This window comes from Bombina bombina, chromosome 4, assembly GCF_027579735.1.
Source record: "Bombina bombina isolate aBomBom1 chromosome 4, aBomBom1.pri, whole genome shotgun sequence".
Classification (NCBI taxonomy): Eukaryota; Metazoa; Chordata; class Amphibia; order Anura; family Bombinatoridae; genus Bombina; species Bombina bombina.
The window spans coordinates 411,494,464-411,519,596 of NC_069502.1; the positions used below are offsets into that span (position 1 = coordinate 411,494,464).

Consider the following 25,133-nt stretch of genomic DNA (forward strand, 5'->3'; position numbering starts at 1 on the left):
CATACGCCGGGGTCTCCTTCTGTACTTCCTTCTCTATTACAAACTTTTACATAGCAGAGAGCTTTTGATATTGCTATGGGAGGCATCTTGTCACTCGCAAGGACAGCCCCTTTTTTATATATAGATTTACATGAGGGCTACACCCAGGGTCGACTCCAGAATGAATGAAATGGAGGGGGGGGCATTTTTTTTCACAAAGGGGCACACATTTACAAAGCATGTATGAGAGTCAAAATAAGAGAAGACCTACATATTCTGCAGGAAAGTGTAGCTTCTGGCTGTCTTATCCCCCACTATTAAAGAGACAGTAAACCTTAAAAATAATGTTATATAATTCTGCACATAGTGCAGAATTATATAACATTATTTAGGTGCTATAGCCATAAAAGCATTTTTTTACCCGTTTAATTTGCTAAAATACGGCGCTTTTACAGACCCGCTCTCTGCTCTCTGCTGAGCGGGTCTGTAATTTTTAGTCAGCGCATCGGGCCAGCTGTATAGTCACAGCCCGGCCCGACCGCGCCATAAGACTAAGTGCAGCTCGCTCCTGTGACAGGAGCGAGCTGCACTTAGTGCTATGGCGCGGTCGGGTCTAAATCCTATGCAGTGCACTAAAACAGAGCCATTAAACTTGGGACCCCCAGTGCAATAGCTCCTTAAAAACAATTCACCCCTTAATCACCATGATCCAAAACCCTTAAACTCATTCTCAAATTTTAATCATGTCCCCTAAACAGCCATGCACCCCAACCCCCCCCCCCATGCAATTAACCCCTTTGTTTGCAATAGCAGTTTGGATACTAGGTTTTCAGGTACTGGTAATTTTGTAGATTAGATTTAGCTATGCATCATTACATAACAATTCGTTATTTTATTTATTATTTTTAAAGCGTATGATCATATCAATATTTTTTGAGGGGGCACAGCATTCCATTTTGGTGGGCATTGCCCCCCAATGCCCCCCCTTGGAGCCGACCCTGGCTATACCTGCAATTGTTAGACTGAAAAACCACTGTAGGTCGTCAATATTTTTAGAATCGTGAACAATTAGAGTGAACAATTGAAAATTTACAATATACAGCTAATATTAAAGAGCCACTTGATGCACAAACTCCCAAAGACCTCCTAATCTGATTTTAATGAAATAGAATAGGAAATTAGGGAGCACCAAAAAAACAACCCAAGGCTAAAGTGTCAGAAATGTAATAGAAATAAACCATGAAAGCAATATATTTGATAAGGCACAAATATCAGGGCCTCTATGAATTAATTAAATATGAAAATAAAAATCGGGAAAGTGTCCAAAAAAAGTCCTAAAGAAGATCATTCAAAAGTAGTGTCCTTATAATAATAGTTCCTCTGTGAAGCCTGTGGGTCTTGAAAAAGGCCCCATTTTAGGGCCGAAACACTTTGAATGTTGGTGCTGCTCGAGTTTCCTCATTTATTACTGTCACATGAAGCCCTTATTATTTGTGGTTAATTGTTGACTAGCAGTTTTTCCTTGTGTACAATTCTCTTTTTTTAAGAAATATTCACCTAAACATTCATTTGAAGGACTTTTCACAATATTCATAATTTATTAATTTTTTATCATATTCTAGATCAAGTGAAAAAGAAGAAAGGAAGATAATAATTCTTAAAGTAGCCATCCTCACAGTATAACCATGATCCCATTGTAAAGTTCCCTGGTTTAGAGTTTCTGGTTATATTTTTCATTAGGCAGTAATGACGCCACTAATCAGAAGATGTATTGTTCATGCCATTCTCTTTTACTTCAGTGTACTCTGTGATGCATGTTACCATGGCAGAGACTTGGGGTCCAATGATTTAAATTCAGGCTTGGTTTTTCTTGCCAACCCTCGCAGGGGCTGCCCTGGTGGAATTATCGTAAAAAGGGGCAGTCCCTGTATGTGGTGAGATGTCTTCTGTTAAAAGTAATGGAGTTTGCTGGAAAAGGACACTTTGCTCAGTAGTGCATAGCTAGTAGTGAGCAGTGGTGCACTTTAAATATTAAATCCTGCAGCCAATATAAAATACATTACGCTGTTTTGAGAAAAGCTTGCTAACTTTTAGTTGCCAATAAAAAAATGTAAATCTGTAGTGCAAACTGCAAAAATCTTTACAGAATTACGCTGGGATTAGAGAACATTTCATATACGCCCATGGAATGTCCATGTTCAGAAAATGTTACAAAAAAACAACCATTACGCTTTGCATTATGTACTTATAAGTACAAATTTATGTGTGTTTTTTTGAGCATCCAGTGTACTTAGATTACGATTTACGCTATGCATATTAAATACAATTTATTCCTGAGTAATTTACATAAAAATTTTACTTTGTTTATAAAATATGAATTTTGTTACCATTTTTGATGCACCTTAACAAAGCAATTTGTTCTGGATATTTTTGTGTGAATGGTTCAATTATTCGTTTTGTAATATTTAAGACCCTTAGCGAGACACACTGTTTTCAGGGTAAAAAGTGGCTTTAAGCTCATTCCACCAGGGAAATATAAGGGGAGGCGATCAAAATCCCTAAACTCAATATCCCTAATACCATAAAACAGAATCTTGGGTTCCAGAAAGATAATAATCCCTAATGTCTAAAATCCAGAAAATCAAAATGCAGAAAGATCAAAAGCCCCAAAATGATAAAATCCCTAAAATCTAAATCCCTAAACTTAAAAAACCCTATAGATACAATGTGCTGTGATGTCCCCATCTTCACTATCTTTTTGCCTCTGTCTGGAGGGTTCAATGGGGGGTGAAGCCCCCTTGTAAACCTCACTCCCTAAGGTTCACTTAGGGTGGATGCCAGAGGATTGGCAGGGCGCCCCCTTGAACCCCTCAGGCAGAGGCTGCTCAGCCAGTCTAACAGAAGTTTTATACCGTCTGCTGAATGAGCACAGCACGAGTCCGGTGATCGCTTTTGGATTGTTGTTTTTTAAATGCTGGTAATGTTGCAGGATTTTATTGTTTCAGGATTCTGGTTTTCGGTATTTTACAAGTTAGGGATTTTATTTTTTCGGAATTTTAATTTTTCGGGATTATGTTGTGTCAGCATTTTTAAGTTTTGTATTTAGAACTTCGGGATTTTGCAAGTTCTGTCTTGTGTACTTCAGTCTTTTGATATAGACCCAAATATAAGTACCCTCAGCAGCCCAGCGACCTTTAGATCATCGGGCCCAGAAAATGATAACTAAATATGGATGTACAGAATGGTGTGGAAAAGGGGATAGAGAACGACAAATATTAAGGGGTGTTAATGTCTATAAAAACTATAAAATCTCCTGTTAAAAGTTCTGCATTTACTTTTTTTTCTTTTAAAGCAAAACCATAAGTACCTCTAGCGCTTTCTGCGGTAGATTAGTATTATACCGTTAGGTTTTTTATCAGAAAAGTTTTATATTGTAGACCATTTCAATAAAATCCTCATATGAACCGTTTCTGGTTTATTTACACTCTGGTGGAGGCAATAGCGGACCTACTCAACAAAGTGATAAAATACATTCTGCTCAATATAATGATTTTGAGGATAAATAGATGGACCTGCAACTTGCACTAAGAAAAGGCTCACCTGCATTAGGATTGTACACATTCTGCATATGCCTATGTATAGGCTGACTTTTATGGGGCCCCTCCAGCTCTTGGGCCCTGGTGCCAATACACCTGCTGCACCAATGGTAGTTCCACCCCTGGATGAGGGTTGTAGTTTTTTGGAATTCCACGTGATATCGAAAACTTATTTTTTTTTTCTTTTTTAGTTAATATCTAGATTTTCTTAATGGTTGTAATTTAAATGATCCATAATCAGGCGTGTCCAATAATTTCACAAATTGCAATATTAGAACTCATATTTATGTATTTATTAGCAAGATGTTTGACAAAATATTGGACAGCGTCAATTTTAACATTATACATCAGGATAAAAGACTGAAACTACCAGGATTGCCCACAAATCTCTCCTGGGGGCACACTCGATTTTATTGCAATCCAGCAATATAAATATTTAATTCTTCTTAGGGATACTGGGGGTCTGTGCTGCTCCTCTCACAATTATTATTATTAGTAGTAGCAGTAATATTATTATTATTAGTAGTAGTAGTAATAATCAGTTATTTCATAATGACATTGATTCATGGTATGAAACATTATATGTTCAGAGTATATGAAAAACTAAACATAATGAGATACTGCAATGTACAATAAGAAGGTAAAACAATATCAGTCTATAACAGATTAGCTGAAATTACATGTAATTTGTTTAATAATTTAGTTGCCTATTTTCAGGATGGAAAATCTCTGACTATAGGTATGTTATCATTTAGAACCCATACTATATAAAAAGAAAAATATAATCTTTCTTTATAATAGAGATTTGAGATCATAAAATGGACAATGTAATGTAGAATTGATTCCTCCTTAATGTGTTTCCTTAGCAGTAGCAGTGTATAAAATGTATGAGGGGTTGATCCTTTAGATTTATTTTTGTATATGGAATGACCTGAGCTTGCCTCATATCTTCTTATTTTATAACTTTCTATACACACACATCTGCTTTCTTTGTTTAAACCCAATATAAAAGAACTAAAAATGTACACTTTATTACTTATCTCTCCTACTCCCCACCAGGAATATAATTTCTTCTGTTTATATAGCTTTTCTGTACTAAAGTATTCGATTTTTCAGTATAAGTGGGTATAGAGGCTAACTCTGATATTTTAATTACCAAATTTAAAGTAAAGAGTTATTAGTAAATCGTTTAAAATGATCCAGCAAGTAAAATGGATAATTGGAAGTACATTAAAGGGGAGGAAAATTTACAGTACACTGTCCCTTTAAGATATACCACAGTCTCATACAAACATATCATGTGGAATACTAGAACTGCATTTTCTCCCAACAGAGCAGCTGACAAACTGAACACTGGTTCTTATGTTTATTTAACTTATTATGTAGTTAATAACAATGTAAACAAAATAAACTTAGTTGCCAGATACATTTTGCAGTGCATAGAACACTCTGTAGATATTGTTTAGTAAAGGGTCAGTCTGGCATCAATTTGCACAGGTCCCTGTATTATGCCTACAGCAGTCCACTAACTTGATGTGTGTTCTCTTCAGAAGCTTATGCTAAATAACTGGAGTCACAGGGAGACCTTACATATGGCAGCACTTAGCAGTCACACTGGGAGCAAGGAAACTTGTTATATGTGCAAGAGGTGTGGGAAAAAGCAAATGGCTTTAATGACAGCTCTCCCTCAGCGCATTAGAATATGTAATGAAGTTGCTGCAGCGAGTCACACGAAGAAAAACACAATAGTGACCTAATAATGTGTCACCTCTGTTACCTATTTGTGACAACGTGTGTGTAATAAATGAGTAGTGTTTATATAATGCATTGGTTACAGTGTGAACGTGTGGCTGGAGTGGGTCCTTTAGGACAACATTGATATTGCAGCACAGATATGAGTCAGAGAATTGCTTATTACAAAAAGCCCCTGTGGTGCCTCTGGGAAGCTTTAACCAATGGGGTTGTTAGTTAAGTGGTTTAAGGGTCAGGTTCAGTGAGGAAACTCTTGTGGCAAATTAGAAAAACACCAGACTTGAAAGAGTCAAAGAAAATCTATTTCTGCTATTCCTTGCAGAGCTGCCCTTTGAAATGAAGGTCTGTCTGGGAATCCCCTGGGAACAAGAACAGTGTGGGGTAGTTAAATAATGAGCTGGTGCTGCTGCTCACTGATCCCTTCACAAAACCTCTAAAATGTGCTAATGACCCACATGCTCGCTCTGTGTATCACAAGCTACATAAATATATTACAGAATATCAGGGAGATCACACAGAGCACTATGTTATGTCAATTGATTGGACTGAACGAATAGCAGAATAGCAGCTACTTCATACCTGAGAAGATTATTTATTTCAGTAAAGATGAAAACGTTTTCTTTACATTATCTGTTGTATCTCTAAAGTCTATCGAGTTACATAGATTAGAAGATGGCAGAGGTACATTTATTAATATAAATATAGGTCCTTATAAATTAGTGCACACGGCAGGTAAGGGGTTAAAGGATATTTTCTGACAACTCATTGATTGCGTCTGTCTGTCTGGAGTGCCAGTGACCCTGGAGATCAGAGGGGGGGGTCTCTTCATTTTTAAACACAATTTTTGGATCGATTTATTGATTTTAGGGTAAAAAATACGGTCTTTAATATCAGTGATAACCGTACAAAGGAGAAAGTTGCAGTTTTACAATCATTTAAATTAGTAGGTGTTACATGTCACCAATAAAGACATACGCAAGTATCAGATAGAAACCCAGGGCAGCATAGTACCACCAGTATATTTATTTACACTGACACAATAACCCACTATATATTGTGCAGAATGTCTATAAACCCGTAACGATAGGGTAATGTCTTGCTGTTAGAGAGATTGTTTATCTAATGATGACCCCATCATTATATATTTTTATTATTATTATTTTTAACTATACAAATATAAAGACAAATATTTTAAATATATTTGAGTGAATGGAAATCTAGTTAGAGCACTATTTGCACATACAAACAACACTTTGTTTATTAGGGGCTTTGCCAAGCTGAGAGGCAGGCTGCTGTTCCATGTGGTCAATTACCCCTATCAATCAATATATAATGCTTTAAATTAATTTAATAAAGAATAAAGCAATAATTTAATTAAAGACATATTAAACTCATTGTTATAAATGTATCAGAATTCAGAAATGAATCAACCCAATGCAAATATATGCATAGACAATAAACATTAAAAGCAATTTAAATTGCTTGTTTGCAAAATTTGCAATATTTTTAAATGCAATTCGAAAGTCTTGTTTATGTAATCTCTTTGGCTGTGCCAATGGTGAGAGATCAAGCAATCACTATGCAGAATGTAGGACATTCAGTGTTCTGGATTGCAGCCTATTTGTGGGAGTGGAAAGCTGTAACTTTCAGATTTTAATTACAATGCAAATGCCAAAATAATGAATAAGCTCTTGGTATTTTGGGGGATTTATAATTTTAGTTTACTGCCCTGGTCATAATTTGCTTAGAAAAGACCAAGTATTTGTCTTTTAAGAAAAATGAATGGTTTTCTTATTCTTATAACAAAAGTGTCCACGTCTGGGGTATGTTAATATATAATAAACCGTTCATGCTTAGCTGAAGTAAAATTAAAATCAATGTATATGAAAGATATGAATATAAGTGAACCAAATGAATCAAGCTATATCATTCGGCATAAAAGAAAACCTTTAGCAAAAACCTTTAGTGTTGGATTATGATTTTCTGCTAGCCCTGTGGAATTTAGCAGTGCTGATTGCTGAACAAGTAGATTATTATTATTATTAATAATAATAATAAACAAAATAATAATCACTCGCACTGTTAATTAAACGTTATTTTCTCTTTCTTAAAGATACAAGACTGCATATTGTATTGCATTACTGTCTTCAAACACTGATGTTGCATTGTTGAGAGAAAATGTTCTGTGCTTGGGAGGATTATTACTGTCCCCTAATAAGGCTGCGGGGTTGTCTTTATCAAGAAAAGATCCCTAGGGTGACGGCTATTAGTAACGTTACTCAGCTTTAACCAAACCTTTTTTCATGTAACAAAAAAAATTAAAAATAATTTTATTAAACATGCTCTTTTTCCAACCAGCCAATTCTCCTTGCTTACTTAAAGCTATTTTGGAATACAAAGGAACAGGTTTTATATTTATTTATACAGGAAAGCTCATCAACTCTTTAAAATAAACCTTTGAAATCTATGTTGTTGTCGTACATAAATTATACAATAACATAATAAATTAAATTAAATTTAGTCGATCTTTCTTATACTGCACTTGTCTATCTAACCAAATACCAGGGTTAGTCATTAGGGGGCAGCATAAGCTTGTGTTGTGTTAGTATTTAGCTGCATTAAAATATAAGTGTTATAAAAAGATTAATTATATACAAAATAAATATCTCTGAAATCATTTAAATTGTTTGAAATAATTTACTAGCGTTGCTGTAATCCTAAACGTTGAAAAAACATTAATACTTAGTGTGAACTGATTTCCATATACTGCAGCATATTGCATAACATACAACTATACATAAGAATATATATCATATATATTATATTATATATATATATATATATATATATATATATATATATATATATATATATATACACAATGTTATTTTATTTTCTTGGTAATGTTTCGGCTTCTGTGTTGAACAATGAATAAACATTTTATCTGTGGAATTATCCCTGTCAATTAGAAAATTGAGTACATAATCATACACTTCCTGTTAGGTTACCTTTAAGGGGCATTAAACACTAAATGCATGCTAGATAGAATGATGCGTTAAAAGAAAGCATTAGTCTGAAAATTACATGTAGAAGTATTTTTTAAAGTTTCATTTTTAAATATTGACAAAATAAGTGTAAAGTTTTAGTATCAATAAAACAATGTAAACTGCCATGTTGTAAATTAGGTCACCTTCTCTGCTGTGGCCAAATAGGCACAGTTATAATAGGTCACTAGAGTGTGCAGCCAATCACTGTGTAGAATATAACAGTGTTCTGCACTTCCATTTCTCACAGGAACAGAAAAGCTCACAATTTCAGAATAGAATTACAGGAAAGGGGGACAAAATAAATAATGATATAATAACGTAGAGCTTTATTTTCTATATGCGATTTATCATTTTATATTACCATCTCTAAGTATTTAATGTTCTTTTAAGGGGACATGGAATCCAGCATTTTTATTTCCTGATTCATAAAGAGAATACATTCTGTAAAAAGTTATATTATTATTATTATTATTATTATATTTACTTAATTCTCATGGTATTCTTCTTAAAAGAGATATCTAGATAGCATGCACATTTCTGGAGCAGTACATGATAGGAAACACTGCTGCCACCTGCTGTTCTTGCAAATGAATAACAGTGCATAGATGCTCTATATTGCTCCAGTTAACCGAACGCTCCTACACCTTTTTGTGTTTTTTTATTTCACACTAGTCTAAATCATGAAAGAAATGTCTTGGGTTTTATGGCCCTTTCAGTTCAAACAGGTTTTATATGGCCCTTTTTAAATATGTTTAATTGTAGCTCTTTCAAATATATGATAGCAAACTCACACTCATTTTATTTGGGAGTGATTATCTGCTGATTTTAAAAAGAAATGGGGTGGTGATATTGAATAGATAATGAGATAAATAATTAGTAGATAAGTTTGTATTTATACATGATATATTAAATTCATAAATGAGTGAGAGGGGGTATTAGATGATATATACTATATAATAGGCATATCAGATAACATAGATTAGGTTTGATAGGTAATGATATAGATAGATAGATAGATAGATAGATAGATAGATAGATGATAGATAGATGATAGATATGATGTTTAAAGTATTGATGGTTGGTTCTGATTTTAAAACGTTATCTTACTTTTTAGTATATTGTCAAAACAATAACAATAATGCAACATGTCTTGTTTTCTTTTTTTTTATTATTACCAAATCTTAGTTCGAAAAGTTGAGGTTTGCTCTACGCTGTAACTGAGGAGGTTTGTACTTACTTTAGCCATGTTGTTTTTGTATTGTTTGATATCATACTGAGCATTGTATTTGTTATGTACATTTTCTCATGGTAGCCTTTTTGTTCACCTTCAACCCTGCTCTACAATATTGCATCTGATATGAAATATTAATAAACCTCGTTTATAAAAAAAAAAAAAAAAAACAATAGTGCAACATATTTGAATACATCTGTGGTTTTATTTACAGTAACTTATCTTGAGGCAAGAGGGGGGTTCTTCTTTAGAATTTACCAACACTTTACTTTGTTTTAAGGTACATGAAACCCACAATTTTTAAACTTTTTAAAAAGTATGTGATTAACTAACTTCCATTATCTAATTTGCATCATTCTCTTGGTACCCTTAGTTGAAAATTATACCTAAAGTATGCTCAGGAGCAGCAATTTGATAGAAGAGGCAAATTGGAAAGTTGCTTGAAATCACATACGCTAATTGATTCATGAAGGAAAAATTTAGGTTTTCGTGTCCCTTTAAGAGTGTTTAGTTAGTGCTTGTGCACAGCGGTACATGGTTTGCAGAGGACATGTGCAGACAAAACTAAAGAGTCTAGCAGGCACCCTCTGTGATATGTCTGGTCTCGTTTCTTTCCTGGTGATTTTATTTCCTTAACACCTGGATGCAGTCAGACACCTGGCCGGTCCTGACAGAATGCAACAAGTCTTTATGGTGGGATTTGACAAGGAATTCCCTGCAGATCCCTGGACTGTTTGAAGCTGCCCCTCTAAGTTGAGGCTTGTTGAAAATCTCCAGCTGAGCTGAAGTTTCCTTTTGCAACAAAAAGGTTTCCAGCCATGTTCCCATTGTAAGTAACTGGTGACATTTACACAAAAGGGAATTCCCTTATAAGGTTATAACCTTAAAGGGACATGAAACCCAATTTTTTTTTTCATGATTCAGATAGAGAATTTAATTTTAAACAACTTTCCAATTTACTTTTATTATTTAATTTGCTTTGTTCTCTTGTTATCCTTTGCTGAAAGGTTTATCTTGGCAAGTTAAGGAAAAGCAAAGAACCTAGGTTCTAGCTACTGATTGGTGGCTGCATATATATACTGATTGTCATTGGCTCATCCCATGGATTCACTTAGAAACCAGCAGTGCATGCTGCTCCTTCAACAAATAATACCAAGAGAATGAAACAAATTAGATAATAGAAGTAAATAAGAAAGTTGTATAAATTTGTATTTTCTATCTGAATCATGAAAGAAAAAAAATTGTTTCATGTCCTTTTAAATGTATACTTGAAACATGCAAGAAATATGGCGTCCTTCATGTAATAAATGTTAGAGGTTAACTAACTGATTAGTTGTTATTGTAAGATTTCATTGCAAGTGTTTTACTGGTCTACAGTGATAACTGGTTGATTTCCCCCCTTTAGCTCACCATATTTTACTCTGTATAATATTCTGTTAGCATAGAGTTGGAAGGGAAACCATTTGAAATAAACTAAGAAATGAAGTATTGTAATATTAAAACGACTTGAATGTTTAATGCAACAAATGAGTCATCTAAATGTGCCATATTCCTGGTGTAGTTATCTATCTATAGTATGTTTGTGAGATACGATACCTTGTAAAACCAATAAATTGGGAACAAATTTAGCAAAGTTAAAAAACAATATGATTTTTCTTTATTAATTACATGTAAATCTTCCAAAAATAGGAAGAGGTTAAGAGCATACTTTAAAGTCTTTGGCATCATATAAAAAACAACAATTTCGTGTAAAAAACGAAATATAAAATTGCAATCTTATAATACAAGAGCACGATTCAATATGAACATCTCACTGTACAGTATAGTGCATCGGTGTTTCGCTACAAACTGGGGATTACTATTTGTAACTAAGAGTCCTTTGTAAAAAGTCAGTGATGTGTGGGGTTTCACCACGGCCTCCACACTGAGTCTGCTGTAACTGAGGGCATGACTGAAGGGGACACTGGAGGGGCCAGTCCTGTGCCAACGCCAGAGTTGGTGTACACTGGGATCACAGAACCATTGTGTGGGAAAGGTGGGTTGGTGATCAGGAAAGCAAACTGTCCATCGTTGGCTGGGACCAATTGGAATCCACTGTATACTTTGGCTGCTTCTACAGATGGACCACCCATCTTGCAGGGAACCCCACCCAGAGGAGCTGGGCTGGCTTGAGGGGTACCCCCGGGGAGCTGGATCATGGGCTGACCAAAGGCCGGATGGGTGGCGGCTGTAGGCTGGAGCTGGGCTGGGTAGTTCATGGCATTTATCTGGTTCATGCAGCTGGCCAGATGTCCCAGCAGCCGGGTCCGGACATCCGTGTTGACTCCCTCGCAAGTGGAGAGGAACCGAGTCACTTCGTTCATGCACTCGCTGAATCCAGCTCTGTATTTGCCCAGGACTGTAGGGTCAGTGCTCAGAGCAGCTGCAAATAAACAATGAGATTAATAAAATGTAACATTGTTTTGTAGATCATGAAATAACAGTAGATTCACTGCCTCATTTTACATAAGTTCAGCTATTTTCTATTGAAAAAGAAATGTGTAATAGGAAAGACAATTTCATATATAATAATCATACAATGTCGTGCTATAGGGGGCAATGCTATCTGTCCTGACATCCATGGGATAAGCGTTCTATAAAGGAAATATACAACCTGGCTATAATACAACCATTCTGGGTTTCGTGCCTGGCACTTTATGTATCCCAGGCTCAGATAAAGCAGCTTCCCGATTCTCTCTCCTCAGCACCCTCCCTCCTCCCCTTCCTACAGCAGTAACCCGAGATTCAAGTTGAAACTATAAATAAGCCCAGACCGTGGGAAAGGCAGAGAGAGCCAGCCCAGTAGAATGCATCTGAATGCCATTCAAACCACAGGCGGAAGTCTGCAACAGATCATCCAGATACACAGGGCAAATGGTAGCAAAGAGGTGAATAGAGCAATAGGGACAGATACAGGAAGAGCCCTGACTTGTGATAGAACATAATGCACAAACTCACCGGTCATCTGAACCCTCTGCAGGCTCCGCAGGTGCTTTACTGTCATTTCCAATATATCAGCTTTTTCCAGCTTCGAGTGCCTGGAGCTCTGCAACAAACACAACATAACGGCTGTTACAATCACTATATGACACCTACCGCACTATATGACACCTACCGCACTATATGACAGGTACCTACCGCACTATATGACAGGTACCTACCGCACTATATGACAGGTACCTACCGCACTATATGACAGGTACCTACCGCACTATATGACAGGTACCTACCGCACTATATGACAGGTACTACGCGTACAGGGTTCCTAATCAGTATACTGACGTATACATTATATATATGCACATTACATTATACCTTGTATGTCACTAGCTCCCAATAGGACTAAAGCTGATGTTACATTTATAGAGAAACCATAATACGGATTTACTAAACACCACATATAGTCTGATAATAATGTAAATATTGCCCATAAAATGTAACTTACATCTTTTTTCAAGGCATCCAGGATCAGTGTTTTGAGCTGGCCGAGGCTCTCGTTGATTCTCGCCCTTCTCCTCTTCTCCATGATGGGTTTGGATGACTAAAAACAAGAGGGAGACATACAATGAATACCATTGCTCTCCTGTGCACATAAAATACCTCCAGTGCCAGCTGTGTAGCCATTGGTGTGTAAGCGACTAATTACCTTTCTGTGCTCTGATGCTGTTTTGGGTTTATCAGGGGTGCTGGTCATACTGGCTGGGGTCGCAGCCACTGGAGAAGAAGAATTTTTTTCCATCATATCTGCTGGCATCTTCTGCAATCACAGAAAATCCCCCAAATTCTCCAAAAACGATTAAAAAGTCCTGATCTGATATTATACAAAGTGCAATCCAAGGTCTGAGGAAGACGCTCTCACACGGCGGGAGTGGCTTTATCCTGATTTGCCTGGCTGCCTGCCCTGAGTGCTAGTGAGCTGCCCTCTGTTTGGCTCCGTCTTTATATAGCGCTAACTGCACGCGAACGGCTCGTGTGAAACTTCCCAAACTTTGTTTCCCACAGTAACTTTCAGCCAATGAGAGAGGGGTACACGCGTGGGCTGCGCCAGGCCATTGGCTGCAAGGCGTGGGTAAAGGTGGCCAATGATTGACCCTGGAGCAGGAGCGGGCGGGATTTAAACCACTCCCTGTCAATCAATAACTAGACCGTTAACCCTTTATGGGGCGGAGAGTTGATGATAGTGTCCAGTCTGACTTGTATTTATTCTCTTAATTTCTATTCTTTCTTTAATAAAAAAAAATGTTTAAATGTCACCAATGTATACTACAAGATTTAAACATAATACCAGGTACTGTATAATATCTATATCTCATTTGTACACCTTGCTGCTAAATTAGTTATAATATTATACGTTATACACAACACAAGTTAAGAAACATGCACACCCTGGATGGTTACAATACATTGCAATAGAAACATCGGATTTAAGCAATGTATATATTTTTCTATATTGCTAAGTGTGTAGTTACATTGTGTATATAATAATAATATTATTAATAAAAAAAAAAACGAATTAATAATAATAATAATACATGGTTATTTGGGTATCTGGTTTAATTATATATCCGAGCAAATTATTTTACTTTTTTAATTTTCAACTTTTTTCCTTACTTGTCACGACTGTATTGCTTAACACATTTAAGTTAATAAAATATAATTTAACAAGGAGAGTTTGCTGAGGTTTTTCATAGATACTACAGATTTTTATCTTTATGTTGTCTATTTATTTGCATAGAACAGCCGACGTAAACCAACATGTCATTGTTTGTAACGACTGTCCCTTTTAAGTGTATATTATACGTGTTGATGGCAGCACAGCTGTGTATTAACAGGAAATATTAGGGGTCTCAGTCTCAATCGCCGTAGTTCAGTCAGTAGTGAATTAGATGCTAGACCATCATGGTGTCTATAGGTGTAACTGAAGGTTTATTTATATCGTCCAATAAGGTTTGTGAGTTTAGTTCAGTCATATTTTGAACCTGGTGTAGATAGAATGGTTATTGGTTAGTGTCTATGTAACCGAGAGGGTTATGTAAATAATAGTTCATTAGAAACGATCCGGATATTTATGGGGCAGTAGTAAATGTGAATTAGGTGATTGTCTACCTGGTACCGCATTTATTGCTATGGTAATGTGCACGGGCAGATCTGCGTGTGTTACTTTAAGGCTGATAGTAACAAGCTGCAAGCTGAAGCCTCCTCTCTCAGAGCTCGAAGCACGTGCCAGGATATTTTATTGCTGCTGCGGCTGAGGCTCGGCGGCTGGATGTGCGTGGGGAGGAAGGGGGGGAGAGATGGTTTAGATTATGGAGAAAGAAGGCAAATAGCAGCTGCTGCCCTGAAGCCTGGGAAAACCACTCCCCCTTAGAGATGGATCAGGCTCATTGGAGGAGCATTGCAAGCGCCTGCAATTTACGTTATCGTCCATAGATGGCTCTAGTAAGCTAATCTTTAACGGATTTAATATATAGCCAAACTATATCCATCTATCTATCTATCATATATATCTATCTAATCTCTCTCTATATATATCTCTCTCTATCTCTATCTATCATCTATCTAATCTCTATCTATCATCTATATATCTATCTATCTAATCTCTCTAATCTCCCTCTCTATCTATCTATCTATCTATATATCTAATCTCTCGCTCTCTCTCTCTCTCTCTCTATATATATATATATATATATATAATCTATCTATCTTATCTCTCTCTATATCTATCATATATCTATCTAATCTCTATCTATCTAACCTCTCTCTCTCTTTCTCTCTATCTAATCTCTCTATCCATCTATTTTATCTATCTATCTAATCTCTATCTATCTCTCTATGTAATCTCTCTCTCTCTCTCTACCATCTATCTATCTAATATCTATCTATCTTCTAATCTCTCTCTCTCTCTCTCTATATATATATATATATATATAATCTCTCTCTATCCAATCTCTATCATCTATATATCTATCTAATCTCTCTATCTAATATCCCTCTCTCTCTTTCTAATCTCTCTCTATCTCTCTCTCCGATCTCTCCCCCTATCTCTCTCTCTGTATAATCTCTCTATCTAATCTCTATCTAACTCTCTTTCTAATCTCTCCCTCTCTCTCTATCTAATATATCTCTATCTATCTAATCTCTCTCTCTCTCTCTATCTATTTATCTAATATCTAATCTCTATCTATCTATCTATCTATCTATCTATCTATCTATCATCTATCTATCTATCGTCTATTAAATTATCAGCAATTTTACACAATAACTGGATCTGTGAGTCAGTGCTTTTAACAAGATTTGTATTTATTGTAAACACTGTTCCGTTTTAAAAAATATTATTTTCAGTATTTGTCAAATAAAAATCTATATGGATCTTAATGCTTCGGGTATTTAAAAGGCTGCAGTCTGATGCCACATCGCACTGTATCCCCTGTCAGACATCTAGTTACGCATTATTTCCTATACTTTTTTAATATAATCTGTGTTGATATATACAGTACATATTGGCTGAGGGCAATGGGGTTCAGTGTATTTAATATCTACTATACCAGCGGATCTTAATATTTTACCTTTTTTTTTTTATTAATAATTTCCTTCACTTGCCCTCTACCTAACGTCTGATTCACAATGCACGTGGTGCACTCCATCTATTTAGATAGCTGTTACCCTAAAGGGATATTAAAACAAATGAAAAATCTCTAAATGTAGAAAATTATAGTTTGCATCATAAAAGTTAAGTGGTTTGTGCAAAACTAATCCCTAGGGACATTTTTATACTGGGGACCCTAACAACTCCCAGGAATCTATTGCTATCCAGGAGCAACAAGCAGCAGTAATTCCGCACTATGTGAATCTTAAGTAACATTTAAATACTCTCTTTAGATAACAAGCACAGGCATCAGTTTGTTACCTGCTGAGTGCTGCTACCTTTGTCACACACACATTAAACAATTACCCCGCACCTGTCTTCTTGGTCACATACAAAAACGCAAAATGTTTATTCAAAAAAGAAACTGTGAATTGGGTTTCCTTGTTGTAAGGAGTTCTCCTGCAGCTCAAGCAACGACAATCGGAACCTGATAGGGTTAATTAGCAATCAATGCAGAGCTTCTCCAATATTTATCCCCAACACCTCAATGTGTTAGATACAACAATAATTAACACAATGTAGTAAATTATTAGTGAATTCGATGACAAGTAAAATACATTAAAGGGACAGTCAACACTAAGATGTTATTATTTTAAAAGATAGATAACACCTTTACTTAACCATTCCTCAGCTTTGCACAACCAACATTAATATATTATTATACTTTATAACTTTTAAACCTCTAAATGTCTGCCTGTTTCTAAGTTCTTGCAGGTCGCCTCTTTTCTCATTTTTTTGTATTAGTGTTTCACAACAAGAGACTGCTAATTCATGTGGGCCATATAGATAACATTGTGCTCCCTCCTGTGGAGTTGTGGCTGACACTGCACTAATTGGCTAAAATGCAATAGATAATAAACCGTCATGTGATCAGGGGCCTGTCAGATACAAAAGTAATCACAGAGGTAAAAAGTGTATTACTATAACTGTTGGTTATGCAAAACTGGTGAATGGATAATAAAGGGATTATCTATCTTTTAAAACAATAAGATTTTTTGAGTTGACTGTCCCTTTAACTACAACGTTAAACTCGCTTGCAAATAATGTTTTCTGTTAAACTAGATTATAAACGTGTGTTTGCAGTTGTATAGATTGTGGGGATATTTACAATGTATTGAGCATTACTGAAGCAAACAAAACATTTGGTCACAAATTTAGTAATAATAAAAAAAAAAGTTAAACGTAAATGATAAATGTTCTCTGCTAAATGACTTGCTTCATGTTGTGACTGTTGTGAAAAGCTCTTCCTGGGTAGCCGGAGCGACACGTGGCGGGCAAACAGCCGGGAGAGCCGCCTCCTGCGGCGGGATACAGCCGAAGTGCCTCCAGGAGTCAGTCACAGGCTGGGTTTAGGCGCCGCCCGCTCCTTCCTTCAAGACGCACACGCTTTATCTGTGTCAGGGCGTGTGTAATGCACTGTGCCTTCATAAATTAGTCGCATATACCTGAGATTTGCACCTCTACTTCAGTGATATTTTACAGAAATGTCTGTTTAGATTATGTGTGACACAATCCCCAAATGAGAGAAATAGGGGATTTTAGCAATCCGATATGCTACAAGCATAATGTTTAGATATAAATAGAGCAATGGCTAATAGTAATACTACCTTATTATCTATTTCTCATCACCCCTTTAATTGGGACAGTTCTGAAATAAAAAAAATCTAATAATTGGGGAAAAGTGCAGATTGCCAGTGCCACATTTTAACAGCTAATCTTGAAATAAAGAAGGATATGCACCAAATGTTTTTATTTTTTCTAAAAGTACAGAGCATATCTGTACTTTCTAATTTCCTTAAGTTTTCTTTTTTCTTTTGACATACCATTTTTAGATATAGATATAATAACAATTACATAAATAAAAAGAGAGAAGTGCTCAACCTGGGAACGAACAAAAGCATAATAGCTTGTTCTATGGCTAGTTACCACCCAAAAAGCAGCCTCTTTTTGCTCAACATGTGCCTTTCACAGAGAAGAACTTTCCTGTAGCATATCAGTCTGATCCTGACTTCACAGTACAGTCCAGCCCTGAAATACCAGACAATCCCTCTCTGAATGATAGAAATAGCAAAACCCCAGACATACGTTTCGTCCTATTATGGACCTCGTCAGTGAGGTGCAGCCATATCCCTCTAGGCACACTGAGCAACGGGTCCACGTCTGGATTCCCACATCACACTTAGGGAGACTTCCCTAAGTGTCATAATTTGCATAAATAAAAAGAGAGAAGCGCTCAACCTGGGAACGAACAATAGTATAATAGCTTGTTCTATGGCTAGTTACCACCCTAGAAGCAGCCTCTTTTTGCTCAATATGTGCCTTTCACAGAGAAACATAAGTCTGGGGTTTCGCTGTTTCTCTCGTTCAGAGAAGGATTGCCTGGTATTTCGGGGCTGGACTGTACTGTGAAGTCAGGATCAGACTGATATGCTTCAGGAAAGTTCTTCTCTGTGAAAGGCACATGTTGAGCAAAAAGAGGCTGCTTCTTGGGTGGTAACTAGCCATAGAACAAGCTATTATGCTATTGTTTGTTCCCAGGTTGAGCGCTTCTCTCTTTTTATTTATAATAACAATTACATTTAAGATCCTACAAAAAAAAGTAATGTCCTACTCGACTATATTATTACATTTAAAGGGTCATTCTGGTCAAAATTTAAATGCACATAGATTAATTACATCTTTGAATAGAAACATATTTGTAATATACATGTATTGGCAAAAATGCTTCTAGTAAAAGTTATCACTGTTTTAGTGTTAGAATTTTTCTCTGCACGTGCATGTGAAGCATAGCTAGATATTGTCACTGCACCCACAGTTTAAATACTGCAGCTGCTTGGATTATCAGTGGGGCTTTTATCACGTCAACAATTAAGAAATTGAGTCATTGTGAGATGGTACAAGCACCTTAGCCTCTCTGAGCAAGTGCTGTGTTTAAAATGCTGGTGCACGTTGCATACTTAAATACTCTTTTAAAACAGCTAGAGCTTTTATTAGAAGCATTTTTGCTAATGCATGTATATTACAAAAATGCTTCTATTCAATCCCAAAATGCTCCCATGTAGTTTCCAATTTTGGCTGGAATATCCCTTTAATTACTAAAATTTGGGTTGATCACAAGCCTTTAGAACAACTTTGTGAAAGGAAAGAGAAAAGCCAATGGCACTACAAAAATGAGTTATAACCCTTGTTGTCCTTATTAAATCCACTAACAATCAGTTAGTGCACTGGATATAGGTGCTATGTAGTGGAGTACAAATTGCAGAAAGATTTAAAGATAGGTTGAACAACCTATTCTTTAATAAAGACTACATATACAGCACTCAAAGGGTTAATTGTTCTATATTTAATGTTGATATATCATCACACGCTTACTGATTTAACTGATTAGTATCATGGAGGAATTGACAGCAAAGTGTGTTGCTGAGGGATGGTGTTGATTAAAACATAACTTTTATTACACACAAAATACACAAGTTAAAATAGGAGAAGATAAATAAAATCACACTTAGGTTTGTTTCATAGATGCATTAAGTATAATAAGCATGGAGAGTGGTATCAATAATTGTAGTGTGTTCTTATGGTATAGCAATTGTATAAGTAGTTACTTAGTGGTCAAGCCTTGTAATAATTGAACTCGATAATTTATCATTTGAACCCATATGTTCTCATACACTAAATTGTCACACAAGGGCTAAAATCTCTTAAGCAAAGCGGCTTGCTCAGAGCAACTGGTTAATAAAACTCTCAGGTGTACCAATACATATATCAGGTCACCTCTAGAGCGCAAGCTTATCAATTGAGCACAGTCACTATACTGAATTAACTCCAGTGTTTATTACCCCCTGCAACATTTGCACAAGTAGATCACTCGATATACGCTAACTTTTTCTGTATTCACAGTGGCGGTATTTACCACTCGATATATATGCTAACTTTACTTGTACAAACAGAGGGTAACATTTTGGTCAAGCCACTTGGGACAATTGAACTCGATAATCTATCAGAGTTTTTTTATTTGAACTCATATGATCTCATATACTAAAATGTCACATAAGGGCTAAAAACCTCTTACGCAAAGTAGCTTGCTCAGAGCAACTCGTTAACAAAGCTCTTAGGTGTACCAATACATATAACAGGTCACCACTAGGGCGTAAACGTATTAATTGAGCAGTCACTTTACTGGAATAACCTGTGTTCATTACCCTCTGTAATATTTGTATAAGTTTATCAGAGAGGTATTGTATATGTAGTCATTAATAGTTTTGCGTCTACATGATTTGAGCTTCTCACGAAGCAAGTTTAATACACAATTTTGCATTTCATGAGCATACTACAATTAATATCAGATTTTATATAGTCGACAAGCTCTTTGGCGACTACATGATGAAATACCGTCACTAAGTAACTACTTATACAATTGCTATACCATAAGAATACACTACAATTATTGATACCACTCTCCATGCTTATTATACTTAATGCATCTATGAAACAAACCTAAGTGTGATTTTATTTATCTTCTCCTATTTTAACTTGTGTATTTTGTGTGTAATAAAAGTTATGTTTTAATCAACACCATCCCTCAGCAACACACTTTGCTGTCAATTCCTCCATGATACTAATCAGTTAAACCAGTAAGTGTGTGGTGATATCAACATTAAATACAGAACAATTAACCCTTTGAGTGCTGTATATGTAGTTTTTTATTAAAGAATAGGTTGTTCGACCTATCTTTAAATCCTTCTGCTTTAGAAAAGCTTATCATTTGATTTATCAACAAAAAATAATAAAAACATAAACTTTTTTTGACAGGATTGTGATCAATAATAATAATAAAAATAATATAATTCTCTTATGTGTTAACATATTTAGCAATGTTGCTTACCTATTATAACTATGTATTTAGCAAGGGGGTTAAACACACAGTTAAAATAAGCTCCAGGGGCGCGATCCGATATCGATCGCAGTTTGCGGCGCAAGCGAGGAGACCGGCGTCGCCCGCAGTTTCAGCTCGCAACTCGAGCCATCCCATATAGGTCGCCGTCAGATGCTAACGTGCCGTAAGTCTCACAAACCAGCGATGTCCAGAAATCTGCGCAAGTACAAATTTCTGGCGTCGCCAGTGACTTGCGCCACGTTAGAATCTGCCGGCGCCTATAAAACCTGACTAAAGTCTAAAACACCCGCACTGTCTAACACGCCTCCCTAACATAGCCCGCACTGTCTAACCCTCTATCCGCTATCCCCCCTCACTATCCTAACAATAAAAAAGCTATTAACCCCTAAACCGCCGCTCCTTTACCCCGCCGCAACCTAATAAAGTTATTAACCCCTAAACCGCCGCTCCCGTACCCCGCCGCCAGCTATATTATATCTATAACCCCCTAAAGTGAGCCCTTAACACCGCCGCCATCTATATTAAAATTATTAACCCCTAATGTAAGCCCCTTACACCGCCGCCATCTCTATTAAAATGATTAACCCCTAATTTAATCTACCTACCCTGCCGCCAGCTATATTATCTATATTAACCCTAAGTATATTATAGTTAATATAGGTATTACATTATATATATTAACTATATTAACCCTAATTATATTAGGGTTAATATAGTTAATATAGTTACTATAGTATTTATATTAACTATATTAACTCTATCTAACCCTAACTAAATTTATATTAAATTAATCTAATTCATTTATAAACTAAAATATTCCTATTTAAATCTAAATACTTACCTATAAAATAAACCATAAGATAGCTACAATATAATTAATAATTACATTGTAGCTATGTTAGGGTTAATATTTATTTTACAGGTAAATAGTTAATTATTTTAACTAGGTATAATAGATATTAAATAGTTATTAACTATTTAATATCTACCTAGTTAAAATAATTACCCAATTACCTGTAAAATAAATCCTAACCTAAGTTATAAATACACCTACACTATCAATAAATTTAATAAATTACAAACATCTATCTAAAAATACAATTAAATTAACTAAACTAAATTACAAAAACAAACAAACACTAAATTACAAAAAATAAAAAAAAGATTACAAGATTTTTAAGCTAATTACACCTATTCTAAGCCCCCTAATAAAATAATAAACCCCCAAAATAAAAAAAATTCCCTGCCCTATTCTAAATTAAACAAATTTCAAAGCTCTTTACCTTACCAGCCCTTAAAAGGGCCTTTTGTGGGGCATGCCCCAAAGAATTCAGCTCTTTTGCATTCAACAAATACAATCCCCCCCCCCATTACAACCCACCACCCACATACCCCTATTCTAAACCCACCCAAACCCCCCTTAAAAAAGCCTAACACTACCCCCCTGAAGATCTCCCTACCTTGTCTTCACCACACCGGGCCGAACTCCTGATCCGATCCGGGCGATGTCGTCCTCCAAGCGGCAAAGAAGAATTCTTCCTCCGGCGACGTCTTCCTCCAAGCGGCAGCAAAGTCTTCATTCTTCCGGCGGCATCTTCAATCTTCTTTCTTCGCTCCGCCACCGCGGAGCATCCATCCCGGCCGACTGCTGAACTTGGAATGAGGTACCTTTAAATGACGTCATCCAAGATGGCGTCCGCCGAATTCCGATTGGCTGATAGGATTTTATCAGCCAATCGGAATTAAGTTAAAAAAATCTGATTGGCTGATTGAATCAGCCAATCAGATTCAAGTTCAATCCGATTGGCTGATCCAATCAGCCAATCAGATTGAGCTCGCATTCTATTGGCTGATCGGAACAGCCAATAGAATGCAAGCTCAATCTGATTGGCTGATTGGATCAGCCAATCGGATTGAACTTGAATCTGATTGGCTGATTCAATCAGCCAATCAGATTTTTTTAACTTAATTCCGATTGGCTGATAGAATCCTATCAGCCAATCGGAATTCGGCGGACGCCATCTTGGATGACGTCATTTAAAGGTACCTCATTCCAAGTTCAGCAGTCGGCCGGGATGGATGCTCCGCGGTGGCGGAGCGAAGAAAGAAGATTGAAGATGCCGCCGGAAGAATGAAGACTTTGCTGCCGCTTGGAGGAAGACGTCGCCGGAGGAAGAATTCTTCTTTGCCGCTTGGAGGACGACATCGCCCGGATCGGATCAGGAGTTCGGCCCGGTGTGGTGAAGACAAGGTAGGGAGATCTTCAGGGGGGTAGTGTTAGGCTTTTTTAAGGGGGGTTTGGGTGGGTTTAGAATAGGGGTATGTGGGTGGTGGGTTGTAATGGGGGGGGGGGATTGTATTTGTTGAATGCAAAAGAGCTGAATTCTTTGGGGCATGCCCCACAAAAGGCCCTTTTAAGGGCTGGTAAGGTAAAGAGCTTTGAAATTTGTTTAATTTAGAATAGGGCAGGGAATTTTTTTTATTTTGGGGGTTTATTATTTTATTAGGGGGCTTAGAATAGGTGTAATTAGCTTAAAAATCTTGTAATCTTTTTTTTATTTTTTGTAATTTAGTGTTTGTTTTTTTTTGTAATTTAGTTTAGTTAATTTAATTGTATTTTTAGATAGATGTTTGTAATTTATTAAATTTATTGATAGTGTAGGTGTATTTATAACTTAGGTTAGGATTTATTTTACAGGTAATTGGGTAATTATTTTAACTAGGTAGATATTAAATAGTAAATAACTATTTAATATCTATTATACCTAGTTAAAATAATTAACTATTTACCTGTAAAATAAATATTAACCCTAACATAGCTACAATGTAATTATTAATTATATTGTAGCTATCTTATGGTTTATTTTATAGGTAAGTATTTAGATTTAAATAGGAATATTTTAGTTTATAAATGAATTAGATTAATTTAATATAAATTTAGTTAGGGTTAGATAGAGTTAATATAGTTAATATAAATACTATAGTAACTATATTAACTATATTAACCCTAATATAATTAGGGTTAATATAGTTAATATATATAATGTAATACCTATATTAACTATAATATACTTAGGGTTAATATAGATAATATAGCTGGCGGCGCGGTAGGTAGATTAAATTAGGGGTTAATCATTTTAATAGAGATGGCGGCGGTGTAAGGGGCTTACATTAGGGGTTAATAATATTAATATAGCTGGCGGCGGTATAGGGGGATTAGATTAGGGGTTAATAATTTTTATATAGCTGGCGGCGGGGTAGGTAGATTAAATTAGGGGTTAATAATTTTTATATAGGTGGCGGCGGTGTAAGGGGTCAGATTACGGGATAGATAAGGTAGATGGCGGCGGTTTTAGGGGCTCACAGTAGGGGGTTAGTTTATGTAGATGGCGGCGGGGTCCGGGAGCGGCGTTTTAGGGGGTAATAACTTTATTAGGGATTTCGGGGGGGGGGGGGGGATCGCGGTTGACAGGGAGATAGACATTGCGCATGCGTTAGGTGTTAGGTTTATTTTAGCAGATCGCGGTTGACAGGGAGATAGACATTGCGCATGCGTTAGGTGTTAGGTTTATTTTAGCAGCCAGTTTAGGAAGTTACGGGGCTCCAATAGTCAGCGTAAGGCTTCTTACGGCTGCTTTTTGTGGCGAGGTGAAAATGGAGTAAGTTTTCTCCATTTTCGCCACGTAAGTCCTTACGCTGCATATTGGATACCAAACTGCGCGGGTTTGGTATACCTGCCTATGGCCCAAAAAACTGCGGGCGACGGCAGAAATATACGCACGTAACTTCTAGCTTACGCCGTATATAGGATACCAAATCCGCGCAATTATTGGCGTCGCCGGCTTTTGCGGACGACGATTTTTATCGGATCGACCTCCAGAGCCACAATACATGTCCAATCTGTGCCTGAAACTCACCTTCTCCACTGCTGACTGGCTCATTGTGC

General features: G+C 36.3%; 1 protein-coding gene across 1 annotated transcript; it reads right to left on the bottom strand.

The window, feature by feature from the left end:
* Positions 1-11,229: 11,229 nt before the first annotated feature.
* Positions 11,230-13,565, bottom strand: HES1 (hes family bHLH transcription factor 1). The gene is made up of 4 exons (XM_053709041.1): positions 13,291-13,565; positions 13,090-13,185; positions 12,603-12,690; positions 11,230-12,027 (listed from the first exon to the last, which is right to left on the bottom strand). The coding sequence occupies exons 1-4, from the start codon at positions 13,396-13,398 to the stop codon at positions 11,513-11,515; spliced, it is 807 nt and encodes a 268-aa protein (XP_053565016.1). The 5' UTR covers positions 13,399-13,565; the 3' UTR covers positions 11,230-11,512.
* Between the last annotated feature and the right edge of the window lie 11,568 nt (positions 13,566-25,133).

Excerpts from the sequence above, each read along its gene's own strand:
- HES1 (XM_053709041.1), bottom strand. The coding sequence starts at position 13,398 with ATGCCAGCAGATATGATGGAAAAAAATTCTTCTTCTCCAGTGGCTGCG. Across the intron at positions 13,186-13,290 it reads CAGCATCAGAGCACAGAAAG|TCATCCAAACCCATCATGGA; the intron begins GTAATTAGTCGC and ends TCTTGTTTTTAG. Across the intron at positions 12,028-12,602 it reads GCAGAGGGTTCAGATGACCG|CTGCTCTGAGCACTGACCCT; the intron begins GTGAGTTTGTGC and ends GTTTATTTGCAG.